Source organism: Podarcis erhardii, assembly GCF_964252035.2.
Source record: "Podarcis erhardii genome assembly, chromosome: 4".
Taxonomy (NCBI): domain Eukaryota; kingdom Metazoa; phylum Chordata; class Lepidosauria; order Squamata; family Lacertidae; genus Podarcis; species Podarcis erhardii.
In genome coordinates this window covers 4,326,332-4,350,049 of record NC_138508.1, presented here as the reverse complement: position 1 = coordinate 4,350,049, position 23,718 = coordinate 4,326,332, and the positions used below count along the sequence as shown (strand labels likewise).

The 23,718-nt window shown below is 46.8% G+C and overlaps 1 protein-coding gene across 7 annotated transcripts in view; it reads left to right on the top strand.

Annotated features, from left to right (window-relative positions):
- The window catches only part of STIM1 (stromal interaction molecule 1), a 105,746-nt gene that overhangs the window by 67,470 nt on the left and 14,558 nt on the right, over window positions 1–23,718 (top strand). For all 7 annotated transcript variants that reach the window (XM_081860283.1, XM_081860284.1, XM_081860285.1 and 4 more), the window contains one exon: window positions 14,010–14,187. In XM_081860283.1, the coding sequence (XP_081716409.1) occupies window positions 14,010–14,187 (178 nt within the window). The remainder of the gene's footprint in view (window positions 1–14,009; window positions 14,188–23,718) is intronic.

The window sequence follows — 23,718 nt, the reverse complement described above, 5'->3', positions numbered from 1 at the left end:
CGGCAATCACAGCTCCGTGGTGCAAAAGCCAGGTGGCAGGAGGAGGGGGGCGGAGGCAATTTATTTAACCATGGAGGAGACTAGCAAATAAGGGGGCCACGGCTGCCTCCTCATCACACCTGCTCCTTAGAGGGCCCTTGGGGCGTTACAGAAGGACATAAGAAGAGCCTGCAGGATCAGGCCAGTTGCCCACCTAGCCCAGCTCCCTATTCTCACCGTGGCCAGGCAGGTGTCCCAGTGGGAAGCCTGCAAGCTGGATTCAAGCACAAGAGCAGCGCTGCAAATGCAGGAGACCTTCTGTCAAGAATATCTGGTGAGCGTTGCTGCTTCACAGGGGATCTGTGTGTGGAAGAAGCCACAGGAGGATTGCTTTGCAGCAGCAGCAGCAGCCTCACAGAGATCAGTCTTGCCCTCCTTTGGAAGGTGAGCAAATGCAAACATTTTAGGAAGGGAGAATTCTTTGTTGTTCCCCAGCACTTAGGAGCAGCACGGTTGCTTCTTGGGGTGTTTGGCTTGCCCCGGCCACCCAGAGATTTGAGGAGAGCATGGACTTGAATCCACGTTTCCTGTGTTCAAACCTGCACCCCTAGAGTGCACACCAGGTGGGTGCAAGGCTGTCGGAAGAACTTATTCATGCAGGGCAGAGGTAAACTATGGACCTTGCTTCCACAAGAGGCAGTGATGGCCGCCAACCCAGATGGATTTAAAAGAGGAGTAGGCAATTCATAGAGATGTCTTCTGGCAGCAATGGCTATGATCTGCCACCACAGTCAGAGACTGCAATGCTCCTGAATACCAGTTGCTGGAAACCACAGGAGAGGGGTCTTGTGTTCGAATCCTGCTTGTAGTTCTCCCTTTGGGGCATCTGATTTTCCACTGTGAGAACAGGATGCTGGGTTAGATGAGCCATTGGCCTGATCCAGCAGCAGGCTCTCCTTATGAGAGGTTATTACAATCTATCGGTGGTAGTTGTGCATGAGCTTGATTCACTGCTAATAAAAACATTTGAGAGGTCTAGAAAGCAAAACTCCATCTTCCGAGGCACCGTGATAAGGACTGACCCTCTTTCTGGTTACTTTGCCTGTAGCATCAGATGCTGATGACGTCTCTCTCAGTGCAAAACACTTGCAAAATCTTGGCATTGTGAAGCACTGAGCTGGACACATCCTCCTGGCACCATGCACAGGAATGTCAGAGCTGAAACTCTGGTGCGCCCAGCTTTTCCCAGGGTCACCGTCCTGCAATTCTGACGATGTCTCTGTGAGAACGCGAAGGGGCAGCTATCAGCCCCCTGCATCTCCTAAACACCTCCCAAATTCAATTTGAAGCAGGGTGGCTTTTTCAGACTTCTCAGTAGAAGTGGAGGGTGTGTGTGTGTGTTTCTCCCAGACCTGTTCTTGTGCAGCTGCATTTCTCAAGGAGGACATTTCCATTATGCCTTTGCGAAATTGGATCCAGTCCCCAGGGACTGTATTGCAATACCTTCTGAGGAAAGTGCAGCAGAAGAGGAGGAATTGTTCCTTCTGTGAATGCTCCTTGCTCTCCCCTGGACTGAAAGCTTCCTTATGGATACCCGGGGAGACTCATTAGGGTTCGAGGGATGCTGAGAAGGACAAACAGGGCAGAAGCAAGCCAAGGCCCCTCACCTGCCCCACCGCAGGCTCACTTTCAATAGCTGTGATGGCATTTTTCTCCTGCTGCAGAACTACTGCAGTTCTGGGCACCCCAGTTGAAGAAGGATATTGACAAGCTGAAGGATTTGTGTAGAGCAGGGCGACCGAGATGATCCAGGGTCTGACAACCAAGCCTTAGGAGGAATGGTTAGAGCAGTTGGGTATGTTTAGCTTGGAGACTGAGAGGAGATAAGATAGTCATCTTCAAATATCTAAAGCACTGCCCCATGGAAGTTGTAGCAAGCTTGTTTTCTCCCGCTCTGGAGAAGAAGACCCATGGCTTCAAGTTACATGAAAGGGGATTCCGACTAAACGCAAAGAAGAACTTTCTGACAGTGAGAGCTGTTCAACCATGGAGTGGACTCCTTCCAAATGTGGGGAACTCTCCTTCCTTGGAGGCCTTAAAGCAGAGTTTGGGTAACCATCTATCTGGGATTCTTTAGCTGAGATTCCTGCCTCGTAGGGGGTTGGACTAGATGACCCGTGGGGTCCCTTCCAGCCCCACAGTTCTATGATTCTATGCACTAGTTCTCATTTTTAGGCAGGCCATGGTGTCTGGATTCTTGCGCTCCTGCCAGCAAGCAGCATCCATCCCCACAATTAGCAGTGCCAGAATAAATACATAGTAGGTGCCAGAGACACCACCAAGATGCAAAGCAGACATCACCACCATGGCCGGAAAGAAGCATTCAGTGCAGAGCAGGTAAATGTTTTTTGGTGCAATCAAGAGGGCTCTGGGAAGGCCAGGAGGCTCCAGGGACCTCATCCATGAGAAAATTGACCCAATACAAATAGAAGTGCTCCATTTCCCTTCAAGGACTCAGAGGGAACTCTCTTGAGCAATTATTGGGTGATTACAGAGAGTGAAATAAGATGGGGATAGGGGGGAGGGAGCAGTCCATTTGGGACCCAGGGCGGAGTCTGTGGGGCTCTTCTGTTTTGCCACCCAGTCATCTGCCCGGTCCAGATCATTGTGTGGCACCGGCAGGAATGGGGCATCGCGCCACAGACCTGATGGCTCAGGCAAGCCTCCCGAGCCAAATACTCCAGGAAGCAACACCAGAGGGTCAGAACCAGCAACCCAGAAGAGCCTTGAAGTTCTTCTGCGCTGAGTTCTCAGTGACCCAGCCCTGCCCAGAGCCATCCAAATAAGGACTGGCCTCCCTAAGAGCATGTTGGTTGAAAGGTCCCTCGGATCTCACATAAAAACACCATTCTGAGAGTAAACAAACAGCACTGGTCAGCAAGCCAGCCAAGAGTGTTTCCATTCAGCATCTGAGCAGACAGCAGGCCGCTTCCTTCCGTAACCAGCCTCAAAGTATAAATCTCTTACGGACTGTTACAGCACATAAACCCATTCTTCTTCTTCTGCTGTTACACCCCACAAGGTACCCATACAATCTCCATGGTCCCCATCACCGAAGCAGCCGGCCAGCCATTAGAAAGGAAGCCTGCTTTGCCACCAGCAGCAATTTTGCTTGAAATGCAAAGAGCAGTTTTGGGGGAAGTGGTCTTTGTCAGGACTGTGGCAGGGAAAGAGTTAAAGTCCCCTTCCCCCACCCAACAGGGTCCTGTGGCTGCATAGGCTTCCCATCGACTGCTATTTGCCTCACAGAAAAGTTTGCAAATGGTAAAGGGAGGGATGGCAGAGATTTGCAGCAAGAGGAAGCAATGAGTTTTCCAGGTGCTCTTCAAGTTCAGCTTGCTTGGAGTACGTGAGCCTGGCTTTCTGTAACGGAGTGGACAGATTCCGGACAGATGAAAGGAAGGACTTTTTAACGCAGCTCATAACTGCCACTTGCAGGATGCAGCGGTGGTCACCAAGCTAGATGGCTTTAAAAGAGGATTAGGCAAATGAATGGATGACTCTTGATGGCTACTAGCTATGGAGGCAGCAGTGAGGAGATTTCACCCCTCCCATATCCAAGAATCTCCTGACGAGTCTGCTGATTCTCCAGAGAGGAGGAGCAGTGTTCTGCTTTCTACTTATTCAGCTCCAGCACCAAGTCAGTCAGTCAGTCAGTGTGTCGGAGAGAGAGAGAGACTGAGTGTTAGAGATCGTGTGTAGAGATAAGGTTGCTGCTAAGAGCAGCTGCAGACACTCAGTGCAGCATTCATTTATGCTTAGACCTATTTAGCTCTGTATATAGTTTTGTATTATAGTTGTAGTTATAGAATAAAAGAAGATATTCTACAGAGCTGCTCTCCGAGTCGTTTATACACTGCCAGACTCTGCCATACTCTGCTGTGCGACGACTGTATTGTGGAAGTGAATCCGGTGCTCACAACTCTAAGCTGTGAGTCCACAGCACTTTGACCTGGTGGTCTCTGGAAGTGCTACCCAGCTCGCCTAGCCCAGTCGGGGTTGAAGTGCATGAGTCCAGTTGGTGACACTGGCTCAAGGGCGATGCTGACAAGCAGTGCTTCTGAACACCTGTTGCTAGAAACCACAGGAGGGGAAATAATAATACAGTAATAATAATAATAATTTATTATTTATACCCCGCCCATCTGGCTGAGTCTCCCCAGCCACTCTGGGCGGCTTCCAATCAAGTGTTAAAAACAATACAGTGTTGCTCTTGTGCTTGAATCCTGCTTGTGGGTTTCCCAGAAGAGGCATCTGGTTGGCCACTGTGAGAGGAGGATGCTGGACTAGATGAACCATTGGCCTGATCCAGTAGGCTCTTCTTAGGTTCTTACGCGTCTCTCTTGAGGCGTCTCTAAGTCTCAGAAGCTCCCTTCCGAGGTGCAGGCTGTCATAGCGAAAGCTGGCCATTCTTAGGGATGCTTTGTGACGTGTTTGCTGCCGAGTGATGCCAACACGAGGGCTTGAGGGCTGCAGCTCCAGTTGTCCCATCCAACCCAGAGAAAGTGGGAGGCTTCCTCATACACCATAAGGAAACAAAACCCCGGGGTCATTTTTCTAAGGATGGATCTTTCCTTGTTTGCAGTGCCTTCCTGAAACTTTGGCTCCCTGACGACTTCCGGTGAGCCGCGATCCCAGCGCAAGCAGGGTTTTCACCGTACGGTGAGAACCTGAGCTATTCTGAAGGATAGGGGCAACTCCAGGGCGCGGAGACCCCCCAAAACTCCTGTGAAGGATATTCAAGGAGTCTAGCCCCGGCTTGACCGAAAAAAAGACCGAACCGGCCGCCAGGTAACCTCGTAAGAGGCGAAGAGCGCGGCGGAGAGGTCTAGAGGGTCGAGGGGAGCCATTTCTCACCTTCAGATAGCGAAGCCCTGTGCTTGCAGGAAGAGCGGCTCGCTTTCAAAAAAAAGGACTCCGACGCTTGCAACTTAGTAGCAAAGAGTAGAAAATAATGCCTCGGAGCAGCAGAGAGAAGTCAACGGAGTTCAGCGGATAGTCGGAATCAAATAGGACGCGGTGAGAAACCAGTGCAGGAGAAAGTGAGTAGTCTGCCCGGGCGGTAACGCGGTTCCCTTTCAAGAATATCCCTCCCGGAGAAACATAGAATAAAGTGAGCCTTGAGAGGTGGAGGGGCTCGGACAGGGTCCAGGGCTGAGTGACAACTGGAACCTCTTTGGTGAACAGGAGGTGTAAAGAAGGGACGCTTTGCTGTTTTTTTTTTTTTAAAATCTGGAGGGGAGACTCCCGCCGTCATTTACAATTTGAGCACGGAGTGTGGAGTAAGGAAGGGACGAGTCAGAATTTCGACGAGTTAGAAAACCCGGAAGAGAAACCCCCCCCCCAGCCGCCATTTAGAGACTGAATAAGGAGTGCAGAGGCAGCGAGAAAAGGTTTTGTGATCTCCACTAATATCACACTGAGAACTGTATATGAGAGACCGTCTCCTCCTTCATATACGTGGAGACGGGGGACTAAAAACGTTGAATTTGTGAAGAACTTTGAGAACATTCCAAAGACCCAGCGGGAGTGTGAGAGAGTTGATTGGATGAACGCCGAGGACAAAATGGAGTGGGTGTGAAACAGACTGATATCCGCTCCTGCCCCTCCCTCCTCCCCTCTTAGCTTATTTTTGTGTGCAATCCCTCTTTCCTGTTTAACCCTCCTACTCTACCAAATTCTTTGAACTCCGTCCTACAACTGGAAATTGCTAAAGGGTTGGGAGAAACGATTGTTTAGAACATTATTGGTTAGAGCACTCAGGGAAGTAAACAGAGGTAGGAAATGTAAATACTGATAAGGAATAAGTGAATTTAAAGACTGTAAACATTGACAAGGAATAAGTGAATATAAGTGAATATAAAGAAGGGGTAAAAGGAACTATTGGGGAGAAGGAGTGAAAAAACAACAACAACAACAACAAAAAAACGTGATGTCGTATACAGGCAAGAAGGGAACGAATGGGGGGACCCCCGGAGATAGGAGAGGCTCCAAACAGGAGATTGATTTTAAGTCAGATATTCTGAAGATGTTTGCGGAGATAAAACAAAGCCAAGCGAATGTAGAACACAAGCTTGAATTGGTGGATAATAGGATTGGGAAAATAGACAAAAAAATGGAGGAAACAGTGAACGAACTAAAGGGCCAAATAAAAGAAATATTTAGAAGGACACAGCTCACAGAGGAAGGACTTAAAAAGACAAAGATAGAACTAAGGGATATGAAAAGAGACAAAGAAAAGATCAAATCAGAAGTGTTGGAGTTAAATAAGGCACAGGAAGAAATGAAAGATATTATAGCGATGAATGAACTAAGACAGAGGCAGGTGAATCTGAGGTTTAGAGCGATAGCAGAGATACAAAATGAAAATATTAGAGAAAGATTGACGAGAGAGCTGGCGGATTGGATGGGCCTAACAGTAGAGGAAATGGACAACAGTATACTGAACGCATTTAGAATGCGGACTAATGCAATAAAAGCAAAGAAACTTATAGGTGACTGTTTGGTTACCTTCAAAGATAAACAAATGAGAGACAGGATACTTCAGAGGAATAGAGAAAAGAGACTGAACATAGATGGTAATTATATAATTATTTTTAAAGACATCCCAATCAGATTACTCAAAAGGAGAGATTCTTACAAATCTTTGACGCAGACACTAAAGAAAAATAAGATTGAGTTCAGGTGGGAATTTCCTGAAGGGATTTCCTTTGCTTACAGGGGTAAAAGACATAAACTGACAAACCAAGAGGAAACCGGGAAATTCCTTAGAAAATATAAAGAGCTTAAAGTGGAGGTATATGGAGCAGGAAGAGCAGAGGGATCCCCACCAGGAGAATCAAGAGCGGTAGAGGGGGAGGAGGAGGGCGGGAGTGGGTCAGGAGAAGAGGAGGAAGAGGAAACAGAAGATACAGAGAATATACAATAGACGGAAAGACCACAAAATAACTAAAAGAAAAACCAAGCACTATGGGGTTAAAAATTTGGAGCTGGAACATTAATGGAATGAACAACAAAAATAAGAGAAATAAAATCGAACAATGCTTAAAAAAGAAAAATCTAGACATTATCTGTCTGCAGGAGACGCACGTCGCTAGAAAACACAGAAAGATATTAATTAATAAACGGTTGGGAAATGAATTTGAAGCCTTGGATAAGGTGAAGAAAAGAGGGGTAGTATTGTATATTAGAAATAAAATAGAAGCCAAGACAGTGTTCAAGGATGAGGAGGGGAGGATGATAGGGGTTAACATCAACTGGCAAGGGGAAAAGCTGATGATTGTGGGGATTTATGCCCCGAACGGCAGCAAAACTGAGTTTTTTAAAAGACTAGAAGAAATACTAATGGAATATGCAGATCAAAAAATAATCCTGATGGGAGATATGAACGCTGTTGTTTCGTTGGGGATAGATAGGCTTAGAGAAGGAGCAAATAAAGAAGGAAAGCTACCAAAATCCTTCTTCTCCATGGCAGAGAACTGCAACTTGGTGGATATATGGCGGCTTAGGCACCCTCTTGAAAAACAATTTACATTTTACTCCGAACCTAACCAATCACTTTCAAGAATAGACCAGATCTGGATCTCAAATGAATTATGCCCAAGAGTTAAACTAATAGAAATAAGACCAAAAATAATATCAGACCACAACCCAATAGAATTAGAATTAGAAAATTTAGAGGCAAGAACCTTTAGATGGAGATTAAAAGACTACCTCCTGGAAGATCAGAAGGTAGTGGAAATGGCAAAAGAAAAACTGTCAGATTATTTCAAAGATAATTGTGGTAATGGAACAAAGGATAATGTAGTTTGGGATGCAGGAAAGGCGGTAATGAGAGGGTTCTTTATCCAACAGAATGCAATCAAGAATAAGAACAGAGAGAAAAGCAAAGAGGAGATCCTAAGACAGATAATGGAAAACGAACAGAAACTATCCCAGAAGCCTAATTGTTTAAAAACAAAGGAAAAAATAAAAATTTTACAAACCCAGTTCGCTATAATAATAAATAGAGAGATAGAGTGGAATATTAAAAGACTTAAGCAAAAGTATTTTGAATTCGCGAACAAACCAGGCAAATGGCTTGCCTGGCAAACAAAAAGAAGGAAAGAGCAAGGTACAATTAACAAAATAACAAGAGAGGGAGAAGAGAGAACTGACCCCAAAGGAATTAGGAGCGAATTCCTTAACTACTACAGAAATTTGTATAAAGACCAAGAGAGAGTTGGTCCAAGAAAGATAGAGAGATTTATAAAGGATAAAGGGGGACAAAAAATCCCAAAAGAGGGAAAACAAAAACTGAACACTCCAATTGAATATGAGGAAATAGAGGAGGCAATTAGAGATTTAAAGAGGGGCAAAGCACCAGGCCCTGATGGATTCACTGCTGGATACTATAAGGAAATGAAAACTATTTTGGCGGGACCTCTGAAAAAAACCATGAACAACATTTTAAAGGAAGGAGAAGTCCCAGAAACTTGGAAAGAGGCGTACATCACGTTCATTCCAAAACAGAGTGCGGACTTAACCCAAGTTAAAAATTATAGACCAATCTCATTATTAAACACGGACTATAAGATCTTTGCAGGGATTCTGGCAAGAAGGCTAAAAAAGGTGTTAGTAGATATTATACATAAGGACCAGGCAGGATTCCTGCCAGGCCGGTTGATGAGGGATAATACAAGAATTATTGTCGACATGCTAGAATTCTTGTCTGTCAGGATTGATAAACAAGTTATAATGATGTTCATTGATGCCGAAAAGGCGTTTGATAATGTGATTTGGAAGTTTATGTTAAAAAATCTAGAACATATGGATGTAGGCTACGACTTCTTCAATGGGGTAAGGGCAATATATACAGAACAGAGGGCCAAACTGATCGTGAATAATATGCTAACAGAAGAGATAAAGATACAGAAAGGAACGAGACAGGGATGTCCGCTCTCTCCGCTGTTATTTATAACAGTGTTAGAAGTTCTCCTTAATTCAATAAGGCAAAACGAGAACATAAAGGGAGTGATCTTAGGTCAGAATACTTACAAAACAAAAGCATTCGCAGATGATCTAGTAGTATTGACAGAAGACCCAGTAACTTCAATGAGAGAGATATTGAAAGAAATAGAAGCATTCGGAGAGGTTGCAGGGTTTAAACTAAATAAAACGAAAACAAAGATGATAGGTAAAAATATAGATTCAAGAACAATAGAATTAATTCAACAGCAATCACAGATAGAGATCGCCAAAAAAGTTAAATACCTCGGTATCTGGCTAACACCCAAAAATATAGACTTATACAAAAATAATTACGAGCCGATATGGAGGGAAATAAAGAGAGATTTAGAAAAATGGGGACGGTTGAATCTGTCATTGTGGGGAAGAATTAATATAATTAAGATGAATGTACTCCCAAGACTAATGTTTTTATTTCAGACCATCCCTATAATAAAGGGGAATAAGATCTTCAAGGAGTGGCAGAGGACAGTCTCGAGATATATATGGCAGGGCAAAAGACCCAGAATACAATTTAAACTATTGACAGATGTAAAGGAAAGGGGGGGCTTTGCCCTGCCGGATCTGAGATTATATTACGAGGCATCATGCTTAAGTTGGCTAAAAGACTGGGTTAAGTTGGAGAATACGGAGCTACTCGACCTCGAGGGCTTCGACAACTTTTTCGGTTGGCACGCCTACTTATGGAAGGATAAGATGAAAGCACACAAGGGGTTTGGTAATCATATCTTCAGAGGGCCGCTAATTGAAGTGTGGGAAAGATATAAAAACGTGTTAGAGCCGAAAACACCACACTGGCTATCACCTCTTGAAATAACAAGTATAAAAACTACTAACATGAGGAAAAACTGGGCGACATACAATCAGCTAGTAATGAAGGTAGATGGGAAATGGAGAACCAAATCTTATGAACAAATAAAAGAACATGTTTATGATTGGCTTCACCATCAACAAGTGAATCAGATGTTCAATAAAGATATTAGAGAAAGAGGTTATGCGGATAAAGACTCTAACTTTCAGACGGAGATAATAAATAGCAAAACGAAAACTATATCAAAGATGTATAAGATGTTGTTAAATTGGAATTTAGGAGATGAGGAGGTCAAATCTGTGATGATCCGCTGGGCAAAGGATATAGGGCATAATATACAATTTGAGGATTGGGAAAGATTTTGGAAGGACGGGTTGAATTTCACGGCGTGCATTGCAATAAGGGAGAATGTTATGAAAATGTTCTACAGATGGCACTTGACACCCATGAAACTTGCAAAAATGTATAAGGTAAACAACAAATGCTGGAGGTGTAAAGATGTTGAGGGCTCCTTTTACCACATGTGGTGGGAGTGTGGAAGGGTTAAGCAGTTCTGGGAGAAAGTCTATACGGAATTAAAAAAGATACTAAAATACACGTTTTTAAAGAAACCCGAAATCTTTCTATTAGGAATATTACAACAAGAGATTAAGAAAGAAGATAACAAATTGGTATACTATGCGGTAACTGCGGCAAGGGTGTTAATAGCCCAGAGGTGGAAACAGCAAGAAATTCCAACAGTGGAAGAGTGGAGATCCAAATTATTGGAATATGCAGAGCTTGATAAATTAACGGGGAAAATTAGATATAGGAAAGACCAAGTGTTTATCAAAGATTGGGGAAAGTATGTAGATTATCTGGAATGTATTAGTGAAGGTCAAATAACGCTAAAGGGTTTCAAAGATGCACTGTGAAAGAATATGGGTTATTGTTTAAAGTAAATAGAAAACAAAATTAGAAACAATGACAATATAAATGATGGAACGTGTAACCTCCTTTTTATTGCTTCGAATGATTTGCGGCCAAGCTGAAGGAAGTCCTGAAAGAAATAGCTATGTTATAGAAGTATTGTAAGAACAGTGGTTTTGTGTACTTTGTTTTTTTGTGTGTTGGCGTTGGGTGTAGGTTTTCTTTGTCTATGTTTTGTTTGTGCTTTTCATTCTTTTTGTGTGTCAATAAAATAAATAAAAAAAAAAAAAAAAGAAACTTTGGCTCCCTGCCACTCTAATCCCCAAATCCAGCCATGGTTTGATTGCTCTGAGCTCTTTGAAGAGTCCTTGTGTTCTCAGGGTGATCTCCTCTTTCTCTCGAGCAGAGGAGTTACATAACTGCCTCCTAGGAATCTTACCATTTTAGGTGAAGTGAGGAGTGCTTTCCAATTACCCGTTTCTGCAATAAGAATTTCCAATTTACTCTGCTGGCTGCTTGGAGGCCAAAGGAGACCCCAGGACTTGACCCTTCAGCCCTGTCTCACACCAGGCTCTGCCCCGTGTGATAAAGGCCCACCATGCTAGACTTGGTGTGACTGACAGTAGCCATTATCAGGTGGCCGTGCAACAAGGGTCCATTTGCACCAGGGTGTAGCTTAATCAGGAAAGGTGATGCAAACCCTGGATCAGGGCTTCTAGTCAGTGGTGGGCTGGACGAGGGCCAAATTCTGAATCCTGGCAGGTTGGTGGCATTGTAGGTGAGCAGTTCCTGAGTGGATTACCGTATTTTTCGCTCTATAAGTTGCACCAGACCACAAGACGCACCTGGTTTTTGGAGGAGGAAAACAAGAAAAAAAATATTCTGAATCTCAGAAGCCAGAACAGCAAGAGGGATCGCTGTGCAGCAAAAGCAGCAATCCCTCTTGCTGGTCTGGCTTCTGGGATAGCTGCGCAGCTTGCATTCGCTCCATAAGACGCACACACATTTCCCCTTACTTTTTAGGAGGGAAAAAGTGAGTCTTATAGAGCAAAAAATATGGTACTGGCCAGTTTCCTGCCTTGGGTGGGGTCTCACTCCCCTGAAGGAGCAGGTTTGTAGTTTGGATGCATCTCTATTGCTAGAGGCTAAGGAGTGCTGGGAAGACAGTTTCTGGACTAGGATGGCTTGACCACTGTGGTTCCTGCATTGGTAACCTTGATGGTTGCAATGCTCTCCGTGTGGGGCTGCCCTTGAGGGAGAATGCAGCAGCTCAACTGCTCACTGAGGCAGGGTAGAAACATAGAATTGTAGAGTTGGAAGGGACCTGGAGAGTTATCGATTCCAATCCTCTGCAAAGCAGGAATGTTCAGCTGTCCCATACGGGGATAGAACCTGCAACCTTGGCGTTATCAGCACCAAGCTCTAACCAGGACTATTGCTGTCCTATTGCTCCACTGTTCACAGAACTGCACTGGCCACCAGATAGCTACTAGACTATAAGTTAAAGATGCCGGTACTGGTGTACAAAGGCCTATGCTTGGAGCCGGGGTACCTGGAAGATTGGCCGGCCCCTTCTATACCCAGCTGATCACTGTAGTCTTCAGGACAGGGCATCCTGCACACACCGTCTTCTCAGGAGATCTGTCCCATAGGAAGTCTGAATTGGGCCTTCAGTGCCCTTTGGAACTCCCTCCTGCTAGCCATCAGGCAGGCACCTTCTCCAATGAAGACTTTCCATTCAACGAGCCTCCTGAGTGGAGTTATTTTATCCCGCTTTGTTTCTGCACTAGATTTGAAATGGTTTCGACTTGCAGTTGTTTTAGATGCGTTTTAATTTGTGCTGTGGAATCGCTTCAGGACGCCTCGTAGGAAGTGATTCATAAATAAAGTAAATAATGCATTGGTGACGGAGCTCATGCTTCAGGCAGGGATGTGTATTTTGCAGTAACACTCTGTAAGCACATGGCCTAAGAATAGCTGGGGAAGAATGTGACTTTCTGAGGCTTGGCTGCTGCTGGGCCAGTGGGGAGTCCAAGAAGGCAGGATGATCTGTTGGGCTGGAGCTATGGGAGGGCCAGACTTGGGGCAGAGTTGATGGCCAGCCAGTGTCCCCACTGAGAAGTCCATCCAGGGGGTGAGAGTGGGGGAACTGGGACAAGGATGTTGGCAGGCCAGTGGGCAGAATCAAGGCAACATACCATGGCAGGGGCAACCGCTGCAAAGTCAGGAAGAATCTCCAGGAGTAGTATATTGCTGTTGAAGGATGCGAGAAGGAGAAGTCCCTCCAAGAGGAGCCTCAAGAGCAGGCTTCCTCAAACTCGGCCCTACAGATGTTTTTGGCCTACAACTCCCATGCTCCCTAGCTAGCAGGACCAGTGGTCAGGGATGATGGGAATTGTAGTCCCAAAACATCTGGAGGGCCGAGGTTGAGGAAGCCTGCTCAAGAGAGAGGATGTCTGCATCCCTGTAACTAGTGAATAATAATTGTGCATGCACACTATTTAATTTATCTGCAGCTTTTCTGTACTGCTCAGTCACACACACACACACACACACACACACACACACACACACCTGAGTGGTTCAAAAATAAAACTAAAAATGTGAAGTATAAAAATATTTATTTAACTGAGTTGGGGGGGGGAGATCGCAGGGCACTGTATTATAAACTAATTCACACACAACACGTAAAGGCAGTTTGAAATGCCACAAATAAATATTGCAGAGTGCAACAAGGCAAGCGAATAAAAATCCAAAGAAACAAAACAGGACCAATGAAACTGTTTGTAATCTAGAACGCCTGGTCCAATCTTTATCTGGCGCCGAAAAGCTTGCTATGCTGGTGTGAAGTGTGCCTCTCTGGGGAGGACACTTCAGAATCAGGGCACAGACTAACATCACTGTTTTTCTGAAACTAAGGGTGACGCTGTCCTCTACTAGACCGACTTGTGCTGGCGAAAACCCAGGGCCCACTTTTAAGCCAAATCCCCGTCCACCAGTTGATGTCCAGTGTGCTAGTGTACAGGGTTCTGCCTTAGGCAAGGAATTATGTGTGGTTCCGAAGTTTGTATGGAAAGTTGGCTACTATGGGCTCTTCCTGTCCCTTGGAGCTTTCCTTGCCTGCCCTAAGCACAGCCACAGGTGTTATATCAAATGCAAAAGAGCAAAGGGAAGGAAGGAGAGGAGAGGAGGTGGGCTTGTTTCCTTGTCTAAATAGGCCATTGTCTGACTTCTGTTTCCCCAGTGACCCGCCATAACCACTTGAAGGACTTCATGCTGGTGGTGTCCATTGTGATTGGGGTCGGTGGCTGCTGGTTTGCTTACATCCAGAACCGCTACTCGAAAGAGCACATGAAGAAGATGATGAAGGACCTCGAAGGTCTCCACAGAGCTGAGCAGAGTCTGCACGATCTCCAGGAAAGGTGAGTCTTGGAGGCTGCTGCAGGGTGCCATGGGGGGGGGGGCTGCCACCCACTGCCCTGGCTCTCTCCCTTCTCTGCTAGTACCTGGCATGCTGATGACATTTGCTCAGATCTTCCCAAATACTTTGGTGTGAGACCTGCTTGCGCTTCTGGTTTGGCACTTACGAACCACAAAGCACTGGGTGAAGCCCCCTTGCAAAGCAAGCATGCTGGGCCTGCCCTGACCTCGCTCCTGCCCACCATGTGCCAGTATCACCATTCCCAACCCAGCAAGGATCAAGGGTGGGCATCCAGTGCTTTGTGTGGACCAGAAGACTGCTGGCTTGAAACACCCAGAAGTTCATGCAGGTGAGCTGTTACCTGTCAGATCTTGAAACCTCCCAAGGATGGAGACAGCAGAACTTCAGTGGAGAGTCCAGGTTTCTAGGCAGCTTATTCCAACTGGTCTTACAGTGAGGGGGTTTCTTCTAGCACTTAATTTAAACCAGGGGTTCCCAAATATTTTGGGGGCTCTGCTCCCCTGGTTCTATGAACTCATCCCCAGTGCTCCTTACCCTGTGAAAACCATCATTCAAAAGGAAGATAATAACACAATAAAACAGTAACAGTGAATTGCACAATTATTCAAAATCCAGTTTAAACTATTTAATTAATTCAACAAAACTAAGGAACTTGATCCAGTGATACCAGCTTCTCAAAATCTGATAGTTATTTATGCCTCCATCACACACCCCTGCCATCCCCTTACCTCTTAGCACCTTCCAAGGAACCCCTCCCCACCCCCAGGGATGGTTCATCTCATTTCAGAACCACTGATTTAACCCTTACTTCCCTGTATTCTGAATTTGTTTCTTCTTGGTCTGCCTTTGGTGGATGAATGGGCTAAACAATGGAGATAATCTCTGTGACCGGAATAATCCTTGCAGATTAATTGAGCAAGCTGACGTCTATTTCCTTATAGCGTAATTGTGAGCAGTTATTGGCATGCGGTGTCCACACGGCTCTGTTAGTCTGTCCCATTTGCAGCAAGCAAAGAGCAGTGAGGCTTTTTAGCTTGCAACCCATGACAGCAGTTGGTGAGGCCTGGGATAGATTTGCCCCAAATATTCAGGATTTGAACCCAGAACCTGTCACAGGCAGGCCCCATGCTGGTCCTGAGGCACCTTCCTTCCTCATGCTCCCTGCCAGCACAAACTGGGGTTCCTGTTTCGTTTCAAGGGACACCAGAGAGAGGCTCCTAAAAGGGGCATGAAATCAGCCTCTTCCTTCCTCCCTCCTCACGTCCTCCAGTTATCTGGCCTGATTCCGGGCAACTGAGAAGAGGCTGAGTCACTGAAATAATGGAAGCCACCCAGGACCCACTGTGGCTTGGAAGCGCCCCCCCCCCAACTCTGCCTTTGCAGGAGGAGCTGCTTCTGCTGCGGCGGCAAGGCTCGGCTCATCACAGTCTGTTGTTTTGTCTCTGCAGCTCTGTGCATGCATGCAGATCCTTGAGAACCACCCTGTCCCCACCGCCCTTTTAAAAAATGCCTGAACATGTGCAGGCAAGCAGTGCTCAGGGTGCGGAGCCTTTTGTCTCCCTCCCTCTCATGCGTTCCTTGGCCTTGAGCACTTCGTGTTCCCCGTCTGGCCATCGCTCCCTCCCAGCCACCAACCAGGCGGCACAAGCTCAGTTACAGGATTCAGAACCCAGCCAGCTCATTTAGCATGTTTTGGCAACACAAAGCAATTACATCGCTCCACATAGTTGCTCTCCGACACAGGCCTGCTGATAAGCAGTTCGGGGGAGGCAAGGGCCTCCTGGATCTGGACCCTGGAAGAGTTGCTTCTTGGACAGAAAATAATCTTGCAGTCACCCCCAGAAGGAGTGGAGGGGCCTGTCCTGGGCTAAGGGGCCATGAAGACAGTTCTGTGCAAGGCCAGGGCTTCTGAGGTCCTTTCAAACGATTTTTAAATCCATAAACAGGGTCATACACACCACGTTCCTAATGAAGTACCCCCACATCTGAAGCTTTTAGTGAACCAAAGTAATGGGAAATTAGACAGGAAAGTTTTCCTCCCTCTCTAACAAACGCGGACATCCTGTGGAAGATTCTGAGCAGATAAAACGAAGGACTTTTTTCACGCAGCACATGGTTAAATTGTGGAACTCCCTGCCACAGGAGGCAGTAATGGCCACGAACCTAGATGACTTTAAGAGAGGGTGGGACAAATTTGTGGAGAGGGATAGCAGCAGCTATTAGCAACGATAGAGGCTGAGGTCTGTTTCCATGTAAGAGACGGCAATGCTTCTGAATACCAGCAATCGTTGGCAAATGCAGGAGGGGAGGGGGCTCTTGTGCTCAGGTCTTGTTCGTGTGAGAATGTTGTAGATACCAGGAGAGGATATATTGATTTAATGGTATCTTTCCTCACTCAGCAGCAGCGCGACATTCCCTAATATATATCGCAGCAAGCTAGTTGGTGGATTTGTTTGAATCTCTTTACTTAAGTAATCCAATCTGGCTTGTCTAGATTGGGTTTGTTCCTGGTAAATCTCCTTTGTTCCATTTTAAAAAGAATAAAGACACAACAGTCTTCTCTTAAAATGATGGTGTTTACTCACATTCAGTTCACAGTTGGTTCCCAGAAGGCAGGCTTTAGCTTAGAGTTACAGAAGAGGGTTTGAGCTCATCCCATATGAGCCCATGTGCTGCTGGCTGAGGGCCAGCAGATAGCAAAATACATCGTTATCAAGAGGAAAAAGAGGGAGGTGGCTCCATGACCAGCCCCTTTTATGGGGTCTCCCAGGGTCATGCCCACCTACCTGGTCACATGCAGGGGGAGGAAACTCCAGACCAGGTGTGACAGGAAGTCCTCCTGGCTGTGGAGTAACACCCCCCTGTGTGTCCACTCTGGGCAAACAGGAAGTGCTGTACTTGACTGCTTATGTTACATCCCACAGATTTCCCTTTGGGGCATCTGGTCGGCTGCTGTGAGAAGAAGATGATGGACTAGACGGGCCATTGGCCTGATCCAGCAGGCTCTTCTTAGGTTCTTATGTAACGATCTGTATGGACGTGACAATCAGCTGCAGGTGGAGTGCAGAGAGCATCTTGCAGGTGTTGTGCTCCTCCTGCCAGACAGGTGTGGGGTTGCCCCGACTTGGCCCTGTGAACTGGCCTGAGGGCCTCCTTTGCTGGCTCACCAGGGCAGGTGAAGCACCAGCAGTTGGGTGCAACCTGCTGTGCTCCTGACACGAGGAGAAGAGAAACACGAGGTGGCTTCCCTGGAGCCTGAAAGGCGGCCAGTTCTGAGGAACAAACTTCTTTGCAGTGTCTCTGGTGTCATTTGCCGCTTTGGCAGACGTCACTCTCCAGCGTGACAGACACACAGAACTTTTCAGCCGGGAATTGGCTGAATGATCTCTGCCTCTTGTAAAAAATGCCCAGTATTTATTTATTTATTTGATTCTTATGCTGCTTTCAAGACCATAGGTTCTTTCAGAAAGTTTCACAAATTAAAATTACATTAGAACATAAAAAAGTACCCTGCTTTAAAATCACACGTAAATTGGTTTTAAATTTTCAATGATTTCTGACAGAGCGGCATAAAAATAGGACACAAACTTCCATCACAGCCACCCTCCCAAATCCCGGCGAACTACCTTTAATAAAAACAAATGTAGTGTGAGAGGAAAAGTAGCCCTGACTTCCCTAACCAAAGGTGAATTGAAAAGAAATGTCTTTGGGTCTCCCCTAAAGAAAGCAACACGAGAGCCAAACCACTTTGATTGGGGAGGGGGAGGGAGGGTCCCATAGATGAGGCTCCACCACCAAAAGCGCATCAGAATTAGGTGTACCTTCGGGGAGGATCTTTTGGGAGAGCATCCTGGAGCACCGGCCTTGCTGGCCCCCAACATACGTGCGTGATGTGTGCAAGATCCCATGTGCAAATATATTAGCCAGTTCTCTGGGCTAGTTGGCCCTAGACATCCTAGTTGGCCCAAGACATACAGTGCGGGGGGGGGGAGTATTTGATCCCCTGCTAAATTTGCCCGTTTGCCCTCTGACAAAGAAATGACCAGTCCATAATTTTAATTTTAATTTTAATGGAAGGTTTATTGTAGCCGTGAGAGACAAGAATAACAACAGGAAAACCCCGAGGAACCCAGAAGACAAAAGTCAGAGACTGACGTGCATTATAATGAGTGAAATAAGTATTTGATCCCTTTGCAAAAGTTGACTTAGTACTTGGTGGCAAAACCTTTGTTGGCAATTACAGAGGTCAGACGTTTCTGGTAGGTGGCCACAAGATTTGCACACACCTCAGGAGGCATTTTGTCCCGCTCCTCTTTGCAGATCCTCTCCAAGTCAGTAAGATTTCGAGGCTGATGTGTAGCTACTCGAACCTTCCTGTTGTTATTCTGTCTCTCACAGCTACCATAAACCTACCATTAAAATTATGGACTGGTCATTTCTTCATTGGAGGGCAAACGGGCAAATTTAGCAGGGGATCAAATACTCCCCCCCCTCACTGTAAGAACATCAGAAGAGCCTTCTGGATCAGGCTGTTCTCACAGTGGCCAACCAGATGCCCATCATGGGAAACCCGCAAGCAGGATCTGACCACCAGAGGAACTCTCTGCTACTGAGGTTTCCTGGCATTCAGAAGCATTGCTGCCTTTGAATGTGGAGGTGCAGAGCAGAGCCATTGTGGCTAGTAGCCATCAATAGCCCCCTTCTCCACCATGAATTTGTCCAATCCTCTTTTGAAGCCACCTGGGTCAGCGGCCATCACTATGTCTGGTGGGAGTGAACTCCACAGTTCAGCTCTGCGCTGCTGCACGAAGAAGGACTTTTCTTTTGCCTGGTTTCACTTCAGCTCACAGGCTCCTTTCTGCCGGGAGACAGAAATTCCTCGTTAAGCCGCAGCTCCAAACAGGCCCCTGGAACGCCATGGAGCGTCAGGACCCTGCCGAGAGCACGGGGTTATCTCTGAAACTGGGAACGTCACAAATATTCCCTGTTAATTGGGGAGAGAAACGTTTTTTTCTCTGAGGCAGAAATGTGAGCCGAAAACAAGTTTTGTCTTGCAGAGGAGCCAGCGAAGAGGGTAGCTGAGACGGCTTGTGTGTGGTGGTGGCTTTGAAATTGCCCTGCCTGTGTACTACTGGTCCCCATAATGGGTGGTAGCACCCCGGGGGTAAGTGGGAGAACTGGAGGTATAAATATCAGGCTTTGAAAAGCTGCTATCCCCAGATAAAGTTCATCAAGCATATAGTTTTCATTGGATTTTGAATAGTAAAGGTAAAGGGACCCCTGACCATTAGGTCCAGTCGTGGCCGACTCTGAGGTTGCGGCGCTCATCACGCTTTATTGGCCGAGGGAGCCGGTGTACAGCTTCCGGGACATGTGACCAGCATGACTAAGCCGCTTCTGGCGAACCAGAGCAGCGCATGGAAACGCCGTTTACCTTCCCTCCGGAGCGGTACCTATTTATCTACTTGCACTTTGACGTGCTTTTGAACTGCTAGGTTGGCCAGAGCAAGGACCGAGCAACAGGAGCTCATCCCGTCGCAGGGATTTGAACCGCCGACCTTCTGATCGGCAAGTCCTAGGCTCTGTGGTTTAACCCACAGCGCCACCTGCGTCCCTGGATTTTGAATAAGTGTGCAATTAATCATTACTGTTTTGACCTTTATTGACTTATCGCCTTCCTTAGTGGGTTGTGCAAACTGCTGTTCTGAATGTTGCTTTTCGTAGGGTAGAGTTAGGGGGCACTGGGAGGTAACCAAAAGAGCAGTCGCCCGAAAAAGTTTGGGAACCACTGCTGTGCTCCAAGGGGCTGCCTTGTGTTTTTGGTGTGCTTCGCAAGTTGCAACGCTGCTTGAGTGACACAGCGGTGGCCTGTTCTGCTCTTCCCAGGCAATGTGTTTATTTGAGAAACTTGCCTGCCAGAGTGCACATTTTTCGCATTCCCCGCAGCGTCCCATGCTGCCGTTGCATAGCGAGGCCTGTGCCGGATGCTTCTGGAAAGGCCTGAAGGCAGCTGCTGCAACGACATCCCTCTCCCTCGCCTTGGCACCTCATCAAAGCGACCCCCAAGGGGTCATCTAGCCCAACCCTCTGCAATGCTCAAGGACGCCTCCAAGGAGAGTCCACTATCTTCTGAGGGAGTCTCCTCCACTGTCAAACAGCTCTTGCCCTAAGAAAGTTCTTCCTCGTGTTTCTTTGGAATCTCCTTTTTTGCCGTTTGGATCCCTTGGTTTTGTGCCCTTCCCTGTGGAGCAGCAGAAAACAAACTTGCTCCATCTTCCTGTGAGAGCCCTGCAGAGATTTGAAGATTGCCTTTGGAGAAAGGAGCAATGCGGTAGAGCAATGCCCACGAGCCAAGGCTTGGCCTTTGGAGGACATTCCACTGCTCTCCCTCCTCGGAGTCTGTGGATCTCAGCCCTCCTGGGGACTGGCTTCCTCCTCAGAATTCTTGCTTTGTGTTACGTTGAGCTCCAGGGAGGCTCTTGACACTTCCTTCCACACCAGCACCCACCCAACCTTGCTGAGTTTGATGCTCTTAGAAAGCCTGCTTTCCCTTCTCTTATCAGTGTGAACTGGAGGAAACCTGGATTCTCCGGCATCTCCTTCCCATTCAGCTTGGGGCATTCCATCTGCTGCTGAATTTCAGAGCCCCTTACTGACTGGCCTTGCAGTTTTGTCTTACAGACATAAGACAGGCATCAGGCCATTGGTCCATCAAGTCCAGCATCCTGTTCTCACGGTGGCCAAGTGGATGCCTCTTTTGGGGAACCTGCAAGCAGGATTTGAACGCCAGATCCCTCTCCCCTTCTGTGGTTTCCAGCAACTGGGATTCAGAAGCATTGCTCTTCTGACTGTGGAGGCAGAGCAGAGCCATCATGGCTAGTAGCCTTTGATAGCCCTTTCCTCCTCCATGAATTTGTCTAATCCTCTTTAAAGCCTTCCAAGTTGGTAGCCATTACTGCCTCCGGTGGCAGCGAATTCCATAGTTTAACTAGGTTCTGCATGAAGAAGAACTTTCTTTTATCCTTCCTGAACCTTTCATCGCCCACTTTGGAGCATTCCATCTGTCACTGAGCAGCGGTAAAACAAGCTTGCTCCGTCTTCGATGTGGCAGCCCTTCAGGTCTTTGAAGGTGGCAATCATCTTACCTCTCAGTCTTCCCTTCTCCTGGCTAAACATCCCCAACTCCCTCAGCCATTCCTCATAAGGCTCCACTTCCAAACCCTCGATCATTTCGTTTGCCCTCCTCTGCTTGCCTTCCAGCTTGTCAGTATCCTCCTTAAAGTGGGGTGCCCAGGACTGAACACAGCACTCCAGGTGCTGACCAATGCACGTTTGGGGGCTGAAACCCCCGAAAATTCAGTGCAGCCTCTCTCTCCCTTGCTCTCTGCTTTATGCGTTGGTTTTGTCACCGGGTGCTGAATCTCCCAGGAGAATAGGTTTCCCCTCATTGCCTTTTATGCCTGCTTGTCTTCCTCCTCCTTTGATTCTCTTTTTTTTTAGTCTTTTTATTATTAATTTTTATTAAGAATTTCAGCATAACAATACACCAAAAACACATCATCCACATTTACTCAGCACGTATTAATCTCTGCATATTATAAAATTGTAAAGATCCTTAACCTATCTCTCTCTATATTACCAATAATAAATTTGTGTATGTTCATTCAAAACCTGCCAAGGAGTCCAATTCACTTTGTTGTTTCTTTAAATACTTTCTAAAAGGTTCCCATTCTTCTTTAAAGTCGCAGTTGTCCTTATCATGCAGTTTGTGTGTCAATTTCGCCAATTCCACATAGTCCGTCAGTTTCCCTTGCCACAGTTCTTTGGTCGGGATTTCTTCGTTCTTCCATCCCTTTGCTATTAAGACTCTTGCCTCCGTTGTCGTGTACATGAAGCTGTTCTTCAATTTCCTTGGCCTCCTCCTTTGATTCTCAAAACAAATTGCTGAACCAAAGCCGACTGAACATACCCTAAAAGTAAAACATAGCCCGAAAAGGAAACGCATTGGCAGGGTGACAGAAATGCAACGTACAGAGGAGGCAGCCAGTGGTGTCCCAGAACAGACCCTCAGCAGGTGACAAGGAGGCTGGCGCGCTCTCTCTCTCTCTCTCTCTCTCTCTCTCTCTCTCTTTCTCAGGACATCCAGGCCCTGGAGGCCCATTGTTTTCTGCTAAGCAAACACCCGGCAGGCAGACGCAATACCTGCCTTTGCGTTTCAGAGAACAGCCCATGGAGAGGGCCTGGGGAGACTCCGCACCCTCACCAGATGCATCCTGCCACATTATCACAGCGGAATTGCCCGCCCAGGAGGAGAGGATTTATTCCTCCTCTCTCTTCCCGTGGCAGGGAGTTCCATAGTTTAACTCTGCTCTGCATGAAGGACTCTCTTTTGCCAGTCCTGAATCTTGCAGTGTAGGAAGTGTGTGTACATACACACATGCAAATTAATGTATCATAGTTTGTGTCTCTTGATATCTAAATGTGGACATACTTGGAGCAGAATCCTGCACCTCGTGGCAGCCTAGGAGGGAAGCCCTGCAGGCAGCAACTTTCGTCTCTCCAACAGGAGCATGTTTTCATAACAGTTAGACCATGCATCCCTAACCTGTGGCCCTCCAGATGTTTTGGCCTACAACTCCCATGATCCCTAGCTAACAGGACCAATGGTCAGGGATGATGGGAATTGTAGTCCAAAACATCTGGAGGCCCGAAGGTTGGGGATGCCTGAATTGGACTGATTGTTGTCCCCTGGAATTTGAAAAGCTGACTGCACTTGGTTCATTGGTTCCTGGTGAGGAATTACAGCGAATTACGCTCGCGTCAATTGCTCTTGCTCTATATAGATAAAGGCAGACTGAAGATTTTCACTTTTAAGGTTTGAACGCGTGTCTGCAGGCAGTGGATCACGTAGGAGCCTGCAGATTTCAGTGTTGAGGGAACAGGCATTGGTGAACTTTGTAGAATTGGGGGCAGAGGAAGTTTTTTAAGATCTTGGGATGTAAAGTCCTGAGGGCTGTGGCTTACTTTTGCAGCATCCCATGGGGTAATCGTCGGCCGTCCTTAGATCTGAATCTTAGAAAAACATTATCTTTCCGAGGCAATGCGCATGCTTTTGTTGGAGGAAGGCCGGGAGGGGGAGCAGCTTGTGGTCTGGGTCCTAAGAGCCAGGACAAAGATTTCCGCTGCCTCCTTCCATCCTCCTGGGATGCTGTGCCGTGACGTAATCTCGTTTCACACATACCCCAGGATGGCTCAAAGCCCCACAACTCTCCTTGGAACAGGCTGATGCAATTGTCTCCATTTCCTCTCTTGGCAAAGGTCCTTGTTTTGGAGAGTGCAAGGGCTCCATTAAAGCATCAGATCAGATTGAAGTCCAGCTTCTCAGAGGATGGCAAAGCCCAATTCATGGAAACTGGAACCAGCCGCTGAATAGGTGTTGCAGGTGCCCTGCAAAAAGCAGTTATGGGTGGGTGCCCACAGTTCTGGGTGGCCAAGCCCCTCCCTCGGCCTC